We start from the raw sequence: 15,469 nt of genomic DNA, 5'->3' as shown, positions 1-15,469 counted from the left end.
ATATAATTAAACAAACATTGCAACAGATTATTATTATATACGGCGGGGTTTAAGCAGACAAAATGATTGGAGAAGTCTGCCATATGTCACCAGAGAAAAGTTTTCAGCACAAGATCAGTTATGAAATTTTAATGGAACAATATGAGGTTAAAAAACCACAACATACATAAATTCAGTTGGAAAGAAATCTATGACAGAAAAGATGTTCAATTACAAAATCAAAGGGAAATTCCAAGAAGTTTGCACCTGATCATGAAAGAACAAAACCAGTTTAAAAAAATACTGTACTGTAATGATAAAAACCTCTGAAATGCAAATCTTGATTTATGATCATTACTGCAGGGTAGTGAGAGCAATGGGATAAATCAAATGGCTCAAATAGTAAAGGCCTAACTATTTATATCAATTGATAGCTGCTAATCTTTTCACATGCACCCTTGAGCTTTTATTCCAAACAGCAAACGATGCAACTCTACACCATACACTAGTTCATTCCAATCAGTTTAGACTAAAGACACAAAACCACATTATAATTAAATCTATTACACTTGTAATATGAAAAAACAATATTGTGGTGTTCCAGTACTAGGAACACTATCTACTTTTTCTAATCATCAAAGTCATCCACTATTCAAGATAGTGACTTTCTCATTCCATTCTAGGACACTTGTGAGGTGCTAAAAGGCTGCTATGACCTTTTCCAGGCACTGATCATTTACAGCCCAGGGTGATATAGAGCCATGGCAGAACCAGCACTCACTCATGCACCACCATCTGTCAGTCACTGTGACTCACTCACCCAGCCAGCCAGTCAGCCATGCTAAAAGAAACACATATGCCATCTACTGGACATCTGTGGAATGCCAGGACTCTGACTTATCCCGGACAGCTTGAGAAATGGTCATCTATTCTTTAAACTCTTCTTTGGTTGTGTTTGATATCTTTGGTGTATTGCAGTTTAGTACAGATATCAGCTTTTTGAGTTCATTGTGGGTGCGCATCTGACCCGAAAGGCCTTTTTAAAAATATGTCCCGGAAAATGTGGTACTACTAATGGAAGGGAAAAGGTAGTGTGTGCATGTTGACAGACCTACCATTTCACATGAGCCCCCTCTTCAGACACTTCACACTCAAACTCTACTCGTTCTCCCTTCATGACCATCTGATCCTCTAGATTACGTACAATCACAACAGGAGGCTCTGAAGGCAGGGAGAGATGTTTATTAAAACACACACACACACACACACACACACACACACACACACACACACACACACACACACACACATACAAATAATATAAATTAAAAAACGCTAGAATTCTGTAAAATGTTGTCTTTTCCATAAGATCTCTGTCTGTGCAAATACCTTTAACAAAGAGCTCAGTGACGGTCTTCTCTTCTCCAATCAAGCACGTATAAGCAGCATCATCTGCCAGCGTACAGTTGTTGATTGTGAGGAAGCGTTTGTTGCCTATACTCTCAAAGATGTACCTGTGGGAAGATGAGAATTTTATTTTTAATTTAGTCGCAGTCCCAGCGTTGTTCTCTAGATGGGGACAAAGCATCAATGTTGGAGAGGCTCTTCCAAACAGATATGAACAATACAGTACATATCAGAAAATCAACTAAACACTCATTTAACACACACACATAAAACATAATAATAATAATAAAACTTGATAGGACAATGTAATGTCAAAAATATTGTGGCAGACAAATAACAGGCAACTGTTGACATATGAGAAGATTCGTTTTAAAATTCTTCAGTTCACAAGGTGTATTTTTAAAAAAAGGTCACTGAAAGATGTTATCAGCCAATGAGGATAGTTTTTGTTCTATTGTTATTTGAGTCCTTAAACATCTGACAGCCTCCATCTGTTGGCACAGCTGACATCTGTGTGTACAGAGCTATGCATTCTTGGAAAGCTGTCCCTGTATATACATAGTCAACAGGCTGTTTGAAACATCTAGCCCCACAGAGACAAGCCTTGAAGTTGCTGATTGGGTTTACGCTGCATATTGTCGTAAGCATTCTGCTGAGTTCCACTCACTTGCTAGGGTGGACAGCGGAGAGCAGGCAGAGCAGTCCATCCATCCGAAAGCACACGGTGTTGTCAGAAGTCAAAGAAATAGACAGTTAATTGTAATCCTTTCCATGTACTTTACTACTTTAAGAGAATGCATAACACATGTGACTCCATTTTTTCCCCTTTACATTACAGTGAAAGGATCAAAGTAAATACCTTCCGGTTGGGTGGATCTCTTGTCCGTTTTTTAGCCATTTAACCTCTGCGTCTGGATTGGCCACTTCAATTTGCATTTTGATCTTGTGTCCCTTTTCGACTTGGTAAGCTGGGTCCAGTTTCCTCAAAAATGCTGTGGTTAAAAATAAAAATAAACATTTAACACTATCAGAAAGAAATGTGCAGCACATGAGCATGTTTAAAAAAAAGTTTGAGGTTTTCTAATGAACAGCAAGAAAAATCTGAAGTAAGAAAACTACTGACAGTAGGAATTTGTAGTCTGTTCATATCCACTTAATATTACTTCACCATTATCACTGCAACTCAAATCAGTCAATGACTTACAGTGCCTTGAAAAAAGTATTCTTTTTTTAAACATTTTGTTATGTAGCTGCCTTATGTTAAACTGCTTGAAATTAGTTTTGGTTTTTATTTCACATCAATCTACTCTCCATACACTATGACGACAAAGCAAAAAACAGATTTGTAACAACTTAGCAATTTTATTAAGAAGGAAAAACTGATAAGTACTATTCATACCCTTAACTCAGTACTTTAGTTGAAGCATCTTGGCAAGCCCACGTCTTTTCGGGTATGATGCGACAAGCTTTGCACCTCTGCATTTGGCCATTATCTGCCATTCTTCTGCTCACCTCTTCACCTCTCAAACTCTGTCAGGTTGGTCGGGGGCCGACAGACATTTTCAGGTTTCTCCAGAAATATTAGATTGAGTTCAAGCCCAGGCTCTGGTTGGGCCACTCAAGGACATTCACGGAGTTGTCCTTAAGCTACTTGTGAGCTGTGTGCTTAGGGTCATTGTCCTGTTGCCCAGTCTGAGGTTCTGAATGCTCTGGACTAAGTTTTCATTTAGGCTATCTCTATATTTTGCTGTGTTGAGCTTTCTTTCTACTCTGACGAGTCCCTCAGTCCCTGTTGATAAGAAACTTGATAAGTCTTGACTGTTGGGATGGTACTGTGCAGGGGATGAGCGGGGCCTAGTTTCCTCCATACGTGATGCTTAGAACTAAGGTTCATCAGACCAGGAAATCTTGTTTCTTGCAGTTTGAGAGTTCTATGGGTCTTTTTTTTTTTTTTTTTTTTTTTTTGCATAGATTCCAAGTGGGTTAAAATTTTTGCTCTGATATGCATTTTAAGCTGTTTTTCACCTTTTGTTGAGGAGCGTGTGCCTTTCCAAATCATACCCATTTAATTGAATTTTTAATTGAAAGGTTAACTCCTCTCGAAGTGTAGTAGTAATATCTACAAGCAGTATTGGAATCCTCCTGAGCTGAAATTCAAGTGTCCCAGAAAAGGGTATGAATACTTATGTAATGTAATTATTTCTGTTGTTTTATTTTTTTTTAATAAATTTGCTAAGTTGTCACAAACCTGTTTTTCATTATAGTGGATGGAGATTAGATTGAAGTGGGAAAAATAAATAATTTAAAGCAGTTTAACATAAGGCAGCAGCAAAACAAAACATGAAAAAAGGCACTGTGTATATGCCTCTTGAGTGGCCTGTACAGTTAACTAAGTTCAACAAGGTTACAAACCTGCACTTTTCTTCTCTTCTTTTTTCATTTTTTTGAGTCTCTTCAGCATCCCCCGCAGGTCCGTGATTCCATGCTGGAAGGCGATCTTTTCATACTCGGATGGTGGAGCCTTCTGGAGTATTTCCCATATGTCTACCTCAGACTCTGTGCTCACATGAACAGCTCTGCAGACCCACAACAGTGGACAGAGATCGATCAGGACACGTAAATCAAGTCGAAACATCTTGTATCATCACAGTGTTTTAAAATGGTTCTTTAAAAGTTTATTAAAGGGATAGGTCACACACACACAAAAAAAGAGAATTCTGTCATTATTTACTCAGCCTGATGTTTTCAAACCTGTATTTTGTTTTCTTCTAAAGAGCCGCAAAAAGTAAGGTAATTATGAAAATGCGTTTCATCTACACAGTGCACATCAATGGGGTCAAAAATAGCAATGGAACCCAGTCTTTTGTTCTGCAGAAAAAAAGTCATACGGGTTTGGAACAACATAAAGGTGAGTAAATGATGATAGGCATTAAGCATGTAAAGCACATAATTTGTTCAATCCTGTATGTTTCAAAAAATCTTACCTTGGGCCAGTTTTTAAGAAACTGCTGTACTTATGTAGTGGCAGAACCCAAGAGTCAAGCATGGTAAGACAAACCACAGCAGATTATTGCACATTATCAAGTTCTCAGATCACATAGCAACTTATTGTTAAACAATCAAGACCATTTTAGTTCCATTTTTAAAAAGGCACTTAAAACATGCAGTCTACATTGTGGCCTATAGAAACTTCCTTCTTATTCAAATGTTTAATCTTCATGTGCCTCTTGTGTTTATTAAACTAAAAGGGTTGGAAACTATTTGTGTGGACGTACAGTGTTTACTGACATAACCAATTTGCTGTGCTGTCAGAGTCAGTGTATGTGTTATGAATGCGTGGCATGTGAAAGGACGTAGGAATCGTGAGAGTTCTAGGTTTATGTGATTAATTAGGACTATATGAGTAGTGAGGAAGGAGTCTGCTAAAAATAATTCATGCATGACTTGGTCTATCTAGGTCCAAGTGGGTGTGCAGTCTGCAGAGTGGAAAAACTTAGAAGGACTAAAGTTAGCAATCAGTGGCTGATTAGGAGAGAGAATAATCCTGGCATCCTACAAACACACACACACACACACACACACACGGCAATACAACATTCATCATTTTTTCAAACACAACCAGTCAGTTCAGTGTGACACACTTACTCTCTGAATATGGGAGAGGAACAGCCACAGAGGAGAAAAACAGGAAAAAAAAAAATATGAACATAGATAAGCTTTAGAAGGAAAAAATCATTGTGTGGGTCAAATGGGAAGAAAATAATAATAATAAATAAATAATGACTAACTAAAGCCTACATTTCAGTGTTTGAAATCACATTTTATAAATCTTTATTTTATATTATTTTAGACTTCAATAATAAACAGTTCTTTTTACAATGTTAAAGAAAACTTAAAACACACATATGTAAAACGAATAAGAAATATTTTAGATTTCTTTGATTCCACTATTCATAGGTCACTATCAATCATTTGTGACACTGAGCATGTTATTTGCTTTGTACAAGATGTTTTCTGGATCTTGCTCAAATCATGTTAGCTCATGCCGATGACATTAAAGGTAAATCGTTCACTTAAAATATTGCATTTTCATCAGTGGTCTCAGATTTTGGACCCACACTGTATTCACTGGGGACTTTTTTGGACAGATAGAGAAAGTGGACAATGAATGTATGTGACATATTAGATCTCTAACTAAAGCCTCACCTCTTTTTCAGTAAAGCACTGAAGTCCAGTTCTCCTGAGTCTTCACCTGCATCTGTGCTACTGTAGGACAGAAATTAATCACAGGCCACAATTCTCACATCATTATGTACATTTTAGGAAAAATTGCTTCTCTAACATTAAAATGCAGTCATTTATTAAATATGGATATATATTTAATACATTGTTTTGTAAAAGAACAGAATATCAAGTATGTTTATGCAAATTACACATGTACATGATGTATTATTATCTATAAAACATATGGAATGGATGAACACTACTGTTCAAAAGTTTTGGGATCGATAAGATTTTTCAAAGTTTTTTTTTTTTTTTTTTTTTTTTTTTTAAAGAAGTCTATTATGCTCTTCAAGGCTATATTTGTTTAATCAAAAAATTACAGTCAGAATAGTAATGTTATTAAATATAATAAAATAAAATAACTCTTTTCTTCAACTGTTATATATATATATATATATATATATATATATATATATATATATATATATATATATATATATATATATATATATATATATATATACAGTGGGGATCGAAAGTTTGGGCACCCCTTGCAGAATCTGTGAAAATATGAGTAATTTTCAAAAAATAAGAGAGATCATACTAAATGCATGTTATATTTTATTTAGTACTGTCCTGAGTAAGATATTGTACATAAAAGATATTAACATTTTTTCCACAAGACAAAAAAAATGCTGAAATTATTAAAATAACCCCACTCAAAAGTTTGGGAACCCTTGGTTCTTAGTACTGTGTGTGGTCACCTGATGAACCACGACTGTCTTTCTGTTTTGTGATGGTTGAGCATGAGTCCCTTGTTTGTTCTGAACAGTTAAACTGAGCAGCGTTCTTCAGAAAAATCTTTAAAGTCCTGCAGATTCTTCAGATTTCCAACATCTTTACATATTTGAACCCTTTCCAGCAGTGACTTTATGATTTTGAGATGCACCTTATCACACTGAGGACATTTGAGGGACTCAAACACAACAATTAAAAAAGATTCAAACATTCACTGATGCTCCAGAAGGAAACGAGATGCATTAAGAGCTGGGGGGGTGAAAACTTTTGGAATTTGAAGATCAAGGTAAATTGTACTTAATTTGTGTACCGGGAAACATACAAGTATCTTCTGTTGCTTACGAAGGGCAGAACTAAATGGAAAAATTATATTTCAACAATATAAGACAAATTTGGCCATCTTCATTGTGTTCAAAAGTTTTCACCCCCAGTGAAATAATGCATCTTGTTTCCTTCTGGAGCATCAGTGAATGTTTGAATCTTTTTAAATAGTTGTGTTTGAGTCCCTCAAATGTCCTCAGTGTGATAAGATGTATCTCAAAATCATAAAGTCACTGCTGGAAAGGGTTCAAATATGTAAAGATGTTGGAAATCTGAAGAATCTGCAGGACTTTAAAGATTTTTCTGAAGAACGCTGCTCAGTTTAACTGTTCAGAACAAACAAGGGACTCATGCACAACCATCACAAAACAGAAAGACAGTCGTGGTTCATCAGGTGACCACACACAGTACTAAGAACCAAGGGTTCCCAAACTTTTGAGTAGGGTTATTTTAATAATTTCAGCATTTTTTTTGTCTTGTGGACTAAATGTTAATATGTTTTATGCACAATATCTTACTCAGGACAGTACTAAATAAAAAATAACATGCATTTAGTATGATCTCTCTTATTTTTTGAAAATTACTCATATTTTCACAGATTCTGCAAGGGGTGCCCAAACTTTCGATCCCCACTGTATATATAAGGTCGAAACTGAATTTTTAGCAGCTAATACTCCTGTCTTCAGTGTCACACAATCTTTCAGAAATCTTTCTAGGATGCTGATTTTGCGCTCAAGTAACATTTATTTTTATTATTATTTATGCATTTTTATTCTTTTATATGCACCCTTGCTGAATAAAGATATTAAATTATTTCTTTTTTTTCTGTTTTTACATTTAAAGATGGATCTTATTGACCCCAAATATTTGAATGGTAGTGTATACTGACACATGTATACAAGATGCACAAACAATACATGCACATACAGATATCATTAAGCTACACTGAGGAAATAGAAACTGGAGCAGAGCTGCACTATACTGTAAACACGCTTTGATGGAGGATGACAAAGTTGAGTTAAAGACACAGAAATGCTGATGTACAGATGAAATCCATAGCAGACATTACTGCACATATCAAAGACCTAGTCAGCTATATGCTTATTATAAGGCAACAATATTATAATAAGTGATCAACTTGTCTTCCTTTTGATAGGTAAAGCTAGTAGTATTTAAAAGATGTGTATGTATGACTCATGATGAACTGTCTTTAAGGAACTTCTTAAAGACACGAAAAAGAGCAACAAAACAGACACATCACTCAAAGTTTGTGCAGCTGGTTCCACTGATTTTGACAAGGTGTCAGCCAAAGTTAAGAATTGCATCAAGAGATTTCTTCTATTACATTTCAAGAAACAAGAATTAAAGTACTTCAAAATGGTCACAGGCAAATGCCGTTTCTGATTAAACTGGTGGCAGCGTTATTAGTGTGATCCTCTAATTTGCTCAGTCTTAATCAGTGTCTGCACTTGAAAAGATCAGTGGACAGGGAAATCATATTCACTTTAAGGCCCTCTGCCTCCGATACACCAGTAAGGAGGGTTTTTAGAAATGGCCCTTCTCACAAAAACAGAGAAAAGTGTGAGAAGAGATGGAGGAAGACAACAGAAAGGAAATGAGAGTTGGGAAAGGTCCTTGGAGAGTGAGTCATAAAGTGTCAGCAATGACTAATATCAATCTCCTTAGATGTTGCAGACAAAGGGAGAAGATTGAAAAGGACAGAGAGAAAAGGGCAAGCTACAACTGATGACTGATAGAGGGACACGGATGGACACTGAAGGACACAATGAACTCTTTTTGATGACAAATCAAAGGGTTTGGTTGGGTAAAGACAATGACTGTGTGAATGTATCCCCTGCTGCAGCAAACCCCATTAGCTACCTGCCAGGCTCTCCCATCTTCTTCTTACCACCTGCACTGATGCTCCTGGGTAATCAGTAGTTCCAAAAAGGGTTAATGCAATATCAATACAAAACTTTCAATCCAAAATATGAACTCAAATGCTTTCTTTACATAAAAACAAACCACATAAAGAAGCGCTAGGATCTACGCACACAAAATGATCAAACCAACACACCACACGACATTCAAGAAAGCAAACAAACCAGGTAAGCACTTTGCTGAAATAGCATGATACTGCTGGTCTGCATGAGTCACATCACTTTTTAACATTTTATGAAGCAATTGTTGAAATAAATACTTTGTAGTTTATTAAAAACACAAAGACAAATACTCACGTGCGTCTAAATGCAGAGCGAATATCAAACCCATCTGTTGTACGAGCCTCTGGAGTAGAATGTGCACAGTGAAATGCAAACATTATCAAATTAATTTGGGACAATTTTCAATTAAAACAAACAATTCATTCCTTGTAGATATTTATCAAGCATGCATTTGGTTATTTTTATTACCATGCACTGCCAGGTCAAAATTGCAGCTGTCAAACTTGTCTCTAGAGGACACCTCACAACGGTAAGCTCCAGCGAAGTTGGCTTTAGCTGCAATGATATGCATCTCGAAGGTGTACACCTGAATAGAAATAAGTGTTTGGTTAAGTTTGCTTATTTTCGACTTTCAAGCTTTTCTAAATATATTGAGATGGTATATTACACAACTGTTTGGTTTTGACCATTGGCAGACCTTTGTGTTGCGGTCATAGTGCTCTTTGAGTTGAAGGTGCTTTCCTGACTTGCTGGCCAGATCCATCCACTTTCCTTTGAACCATTTGACTGTGGGCTTCTTCAGCAGAGATTCACCACACACCCGAGCAACAAAAGTAATGTTCTCACCTAAATGGGGTGACAGATTGGAAGAAATTTTTTATTTCATATGTACTATTAATTTCTTAGTGATCATAGGCCCTGTTACTCACCTACATTTACCTCCCCACTTTGAGGCTTTTCAGTGAAGAGACCAGTAAGGTCCTGCCTTGTGTCAGGTTGATGACTCTCAGGCAGACCTAGAAGAACAAACAAACAAAAAAGGTTAGCTATTCATCTAATTTTACATTTTTGAAATGTTTACTATTAATTTGCATATTTAGATACGCCTGTGTGTTTTCATATTCACTTTCAGGTGCTACGCCATCTGATACGGTTCCACTGGTGTCTGGTGCTAAACTTTCGGTAGGTGCTGATGGAGTCTCTTTAGGCTTAGGTTCTGCAACTGCAGGATCTGGGGACACAGCTTTTTGTGGTTCCTTCACTGCAACAGTGAAAAAACAATCCTTAAAATGTCTTTCAGGCAGATTAAAACAATTATATTCTAAAGCTATTCCTCTGGTATTTAATTTAACCCACACTTATCTCTTGTCCATGCACAATGCCTAACAAGATTACAAGCTCCACCAATGGACACTTTTACGTGTTTGAAAAGCTATTCGAGTTCTGGTGAGTTTCTCAAATTCCACAGTAGGCTGAGAAATCCTTATGGTGATAACATGCTCAGAAAAAGTGCTTTAAAAAAACAACCAGTTGCGCCTCTAGAAAAAAAACAGTGAATCAGAAAGGAGAATTGGTTTGTGGTGCTCTGTTCACAAATAAGCCAAAGGTGTGGTAAAAGTGAGTTAAATACAGGAAATAGTGCGTCACCATCCAAACATCACCCACCTTCTGATTCTTTTATCTTTAATTCAAATTTGACCTTTGACACCCCAGCAATAATAGCATATCCCACTGCATCCTCCTGAACTACATTGTTTATGGCGAGAGAGTGCATATTGCCCTCCGCTGAGATGGTGTATTTGTAACTGGATGAGATGTCCTTGGAGTCTCGCTGCCATCTCACTTTTACATCAGGCTTCTCAGTCTCTGCTTCAAATATGACTGTTGCCCCAATCTCAGCCGTCTGAGTCTTTGGTTTCTTGGTGAAAGCTGAGACTGAAGAAGTGAGGGAACCAGTGTTGGTTTAAAGAAAAAATGCATTTCCAAAATCTCATAAAGCTCGTATCTATGAACATATCCGGCCCTGACCCAATTTCCTCTCTAACCTCTCTAAACACTTGTTTACTGTAGAGCGCATTTAGTGGTGCAATCAATGTGTTCTATGTACTTTGACGCAACGTGTTGTGCCCTTCAAATCCGTGTAGTAATATTACCTGCCAGTTTACACTAATGCTACCAATAGACTAAACGGTGTTTCATTTCCATAGCAGTGACTCTTCAGTTAGAAGAAGTCCACTTTCAGAATGAAAATCCTGTCATCATTTACTCATCCTCCACATCCTCCAGTTTCTTTCTTCTTAAAAGTTTACGTCGTATTTTCTTATCATCTTCCCTCTGAACAATGCATGTTAAAGTAGTGTTCATAAGCCAGTTCAGCTTTTTTTTTTTACAGCCGTAACCCAGGAAACACTGTGTCATTGCTGTTCATAAGCGCCACCTGCTGTCAGAGAGTGAATCTGCGTCTTATTTAGCTCATCTGCTGTTTCATTCAGATATGTGTTATGTAGTATAGTTTCACAAAACTAAAGTCAGACCATTCTGTTTTTGCTTCAAATTTCGAAATTCTACCGTCTAATTTAGATTAACTCATGGCGCACATATGCTGCATCTTTGTTTGGATTATGATTCAAATCCAATGGTTGCCTCTAATTTTAAATGGATTAAGCAGACAAAGCCTTAGTTCTCCCTTCCTCAAATCTTGCCCTGGAGGTCCAATGCACTGCAGAGTTTAGCTCCAACCCTGACCAAAGTCACCTGTCTGCGATTTTCGAATGATCCTAAAGACATTGATTGGCATTGATTAGCATGCTCAGGTGTGTTTGATTAGTGCTAGAGCTAAACTCTGCAGGAAAGTGGATCTCGAGGTCCAGATTTGAGGATCCCTGCCTTAGTTTGTTCATATTAAGAGATTTCTCTCATTTGTGTAACTTGTTTGATTTGGGGTTTGTTTTAAAATTACAATTTAGTTTTGTTACATCTCCATTTTACAAGGAAACATGCTGTAATAGCCTAAACGACTCACTATTCAATCTCATTTTGTAAAAAAAAAAAAAAATCAAATCAAAATCGTGAATAGAATCGAGTCGTGATTGAGTGAATCGTTGAGGGTGTTCAAAAAGTGTTATCTCAGTTGTAGTTATGTAACTCATCAGTGCTGTTTGTCTAACCGTTTGTCCTCCTGATCTCACCCACATCGCTATAAAATATAAAGATCTGTGTAGTAAATCAAATGGTTTTGATATGTTTTGTAATCTGATCCATATTGGCGGAAGTTATAGACTTTAAGTTTAAATGCAAATGCTATCATAGTTTTGGAGCACACTAGCATAGATAACCGTAAGGCTAACACATTCATACTAAAAGTCAAAAAAACTTCCATTTTGATTTCATGGGGACTTTAAGGCAAAGTTATTACCTGGTCAATTTTTTTTTTTTTTTTTTTACTTTTTTTGCAAGCCAATTAAGTGATATGGTTCTTTAGCTAGAATTCTGTAAAACTGTCAAAATACCAATGACCCAAGTTATATATATATAAAAAAAGGTGTAAAATGTACACAGTAATGTACTCCTAGCATATATTATGAAAAGCTTATACAATATTAAATGACTGCTTTAGCCCTTCTGACACTTGAAGGTGTTGCTGGAACTTGATCTTCATGGCTATTGTTACTCACATGCCTTGAATTATTAACTGCTTATTCATCTTTCTTTCTTTAACTTTGAGTTACACATCTTCAATCACATCAGTGCAAATGGTTCAAGCATAAAACAAGCTAACCCTCTGGGTTTAAAAATAGAATGCATTTGCTCCCCATTGAGAACTGCAGGCCACGTTGACACAGCCGCAGGTAGCTGCTAGATGGATTAGCTATCTATTTCTGTTTTTTATCAAGTACTGGACTCTCTCTCTCTTGCCATTTCAAAACCATGGGCATCCACATTGCCTTTATTCCACAGTGATAATAATCTAATAATGATGTCTCTGTGGTACATATGTTTCGAAAGATAATGTCTGTGAGATAAGCATAAAAATTGTAAATTTGACATTTGAAATGTCGGGTTGAATGTCTACTAGAACAATTATATGTGAGAGGTAATTGCCTAGAGTGGGAGGTCATGGGATAATTAAAGCCACAGAGTGTCAGCCAATACTCACTGGAGTTTGCAATAAGCTAAGATGGGAAGGGAAACTATTTTATGAAGGTGACATTTATCATGAAGCTTATACTAGATGCTAATGGTTGTCAAACATTTAGTTCTTATTATTCATTTATATATTTGAAGACAAAATGGATGAGAACCACTGCTCTAGACTCATAGCAGGACATCTCTATAGCAATATGCTCTTAATAATAGTTTATCATGACTGAACAGACTTTGTTTTGAAGGCATTTGAGTGCCACACCTAAGAACTAAATGTTTGACAACCATTAGCATCTAGTATAAGCTTCACATATATATATATATATATATATTTAAGACTTATTGGGGCCCTATTTGGCCCTGGCACCTGGTCGGGAGCCATTGGTCTACCGCCTTTGAAATACACTGAAGAGCTTGAAAAAGGAAAGAGAGAGTGTGAAGAGAAAGTGTCTGCAGGTTAATTTTATGACTACCACTAAACTCCATTGCTTAATACTGAAAAGTCATGCAACAGCATTGTTAGAATGCTGTAGGTCTTAGCGAATTTCACTGCAGTGGGCTGTCAAACAGGTGCTATCACATTATGGCAATCTTTTAATTCCTGCTTAGGCAGGGTTATTCCTGCCCTTTAAAAAGCCCTTTAGTCCTCTGCCATTATTCTATCACATTTGCTTAGACAGGCCAATTGATATTTTGGTTTAAAAGAAGACAGTTTATCTATCTATATATCTATCTATCTATATATATATTGCCAATAAGAAATTGAAGAAAAGTGCACATAATACTCACATGCTTTGAATGCTTTACAGGCTTTAAAACACAACAGCTGTAACATGCCTAACTTTTTATAAAAACATTGTGACAATATATTATGGAACTGCTCATTCAATATCTGTTGTTCAAGTTACTACAGATTAATTGTTCAAATGATAACAGAACAAGAATCAGATGTGCAGGAGTTCAAATGATATCAAATACATAGTCACGGAAAACCCAGCACGCATAGGGTCAAAGTTCAGAACGGAAAGGTAACATTCCCTCAACCAAAAGCTCAAAACAACACAGATTAAAAGTCTCTCCTTACAGACAAAAATCTGTTATATACACAAATGTCAAATAGAAATAAGAACAAAATCACTGGCATACCTGTCTTTTTAGTTGGCTCTGGCATCCTGGTTGAGTGTCCCTATTGGGCTCCAACAGGCATTGTGGACACCAACACCAACACTCCTCTTTTAATAGATACCTCCTGCCCCACACCCCACAAATGTCACACAGTACATGCCCCAAACCATCGTGCCCACCCCTTGAGCCATCTACCACCATGATTGAGCACACTATCCATCACCTCTACTGGTTGACAGAACTAAAGAATATAAAGAACTATAGGATGAACGATAAGGGAGCAGGTAAATTTAGAGTCTGACTGTACCAAATCATCTTCAGATGTTCCCTCCCAACCATACTGCTCAAAGAAAGGGCTCAAACACTACTTCTGTTTTTGTTGGTGATATTTGTAGCATTCTTGAACAACCTCTGACATTGCTGGACCTTCAGGAAGCCACAGCTTTTACATCTGCAGTTTTGTATTCAGTGCTTGTCAGCAAATAAAGAATAGGTTTAGGATGAGCACCTACTCTCTTAACATAAAGGACATAAGGTATGAGGTAGTTAATTGTATCAATTTCTATCTTATTCTATCTTCTATTCTTAATTCTAGAATTAAACAAAGACATGATATTGTTACTTCATAATGAAGAGCGTGTTCTTGCTATTGAAGACTGAAGCCCCTAGAAAATATCTTATTGGACAAATAGGCTCAAAGCAACTGACATCCATTATGAAAAACCGTAGGCCTACTTCCCCACAACTTCAGGACCCCTTTCCTCACGCCACCAGTCAAGCATTGCTATGTTTGACCTTTCTGTCAAGAGTTGAATGATAATGATGCTTGTCTAGTGCACTCATTCAAATAACAGTGCCTGAATTCGTCCTGGTACTTGAGTTCATTCTACGGGGTCTATAGTTTCAAACTGTTATTTACTTTAATCAAAAGCATGAAATTATGTTTAAATCTAACTTTTTAAACAAGCTGACCCTAAAAGCATGAATGGACTAACATTTCATGTCTTTTTCAATATTCTTTAAAGGTTGTTTTATTGGGGAGTCGTATACATAACTTTGCAACTGTTTTCAGTTGCATGCTTATGTCCACCTTTTGACCCTGAGACATAAAGGACACAACTGCACATCAACAATCACTGACTTTTGATTTATGTATCTTGCCTGGCCTTAACTTAAAAAAAAATCAGACCTGTCATTTAAACGGAATATCTTAATACATAAATATTGTATTTTGAAAGAATCCTCTTCACTACACTACACTACTACTTTTAGTAACATTGCAAAATAGAGTTAAAACCCCCTAACATACTGATGATTTCATTGTTTTTGTTGAAAGGACAGATCCTTGGTGTCCTTAAGAAACTTCTGGAATTTAAAAGTCATATTGTATTAAATAACCATGCTTATCAATTCCATGTACAACTGTCCTTGAGTTTGATGTGTTGTATAGCCTGCTCTTTTGACCACTGTCACACAGGTCTGTCAGCACCTTGTCATTCCAGCATCAGACAGCGTCACGCTAGCTGTTG

At 36.6% G+C, this 15,469-nt stretch overlaps 1 protein-coding gene across 9 annotated transcripts in view; it reads right to left on the bottom strand.

The window, feature by feature from the left end:
• LOC113051548 (myosin-binding protein C, cardiac-type-like) overlaps window positions 1-14,066 on the bottom strand; it is a 30,550-nt gene extending 16,484 nt beyond the window's left edge. For 4 of the 9 annotated variants that reach the window (XM_026215405.1, XM_026215403.1, XM_026215404.1 and 1 more), the window contains exons 1-16: window positions 13,962-14,066; window positions 10,338-10,607; window positions 9,799-9,933; window positions 9,602-9,688; window positions 9,370-9,518; window positions 9,141-9,258; window positions 8,967-9,015; window positions 8,611-8,655; window positions 5,593-5,652; window positions 5,032-5,034; window positions 4,371-4,394; window positions 3,799-3,962; window positions 2,246-2,378; window positions 2,054-2,056; window positions 1,369-1,493; window positions 1,095-1,200 (exon numbers count right to left, since the gene is read on the bottom strand). In XM_026215405.1, coding sequence (XP_026071190.1) covers window positions 1,095-1,200; window positions 1,369-1,493; window positions 2,054-2,056; window positions 2,246-2,378; window positions 3,799-3,962; window positions 4,371-4,394; window positions 5,032-5,034; window positions 5,593-5,652; window positions 8,611-8,655; window positions 8,967-9,015; window positions 9,141-9,258; window positions 9,370-9,518; window positions 9,602-9,688; window positions 9,799-9,933; window positions 10,338-10,607; window positions 13,962-13,986 — 1,496 coding nt within the window. In that variant the 5' untranslated portion in view covers window positions 13,987-14,066. The remainder of the gene's footprint in view (window positions 1-1,094; window positions 1,201-1,368; window positions 1,494-2,053; window positions 2,057-2,245; window positions 2,379-3,798; window positions 3,963-4,370; window positions 4,395-5,031; window positions 5,035-5,592; window positions 5,653-8,610; window positions 8,656-8,966; window positions 9,016-9,140; window positions 9,259-9,369; window positions 9,519-9,601; window positions 9,689-9,798; window positions 9,934-10,337; window positions 10,608-13,961) is intronic. The other 5 variants (XM_026215407.1, XM_026215410.1, XM_026215406.1 and 2 more) reach the window with 4 other exon arrangements.
• Window positions 14,067-15,469: the final 1,403 nt, after the last annotated feature.

This window comes from Carassius auratus, chromosome 32 (genome assembly GCF_003368295.1).
Source record: "Carassius auratus strain Wakin chromosome 32, ASM336829v1, whole genome shotgun sequence".
Taxonomy (NCBI): domain Eukaryota; kingdom Metazoa; phylum Chordata; class Actinopteri; order Cypriniformes; family Cyprinidae; genus Carassius; species Carassius auratus.
Note: the sequence above shows the minus strand (reverse complement) of the source record. Positions and strands in the feature narration are given on the sequence as shown.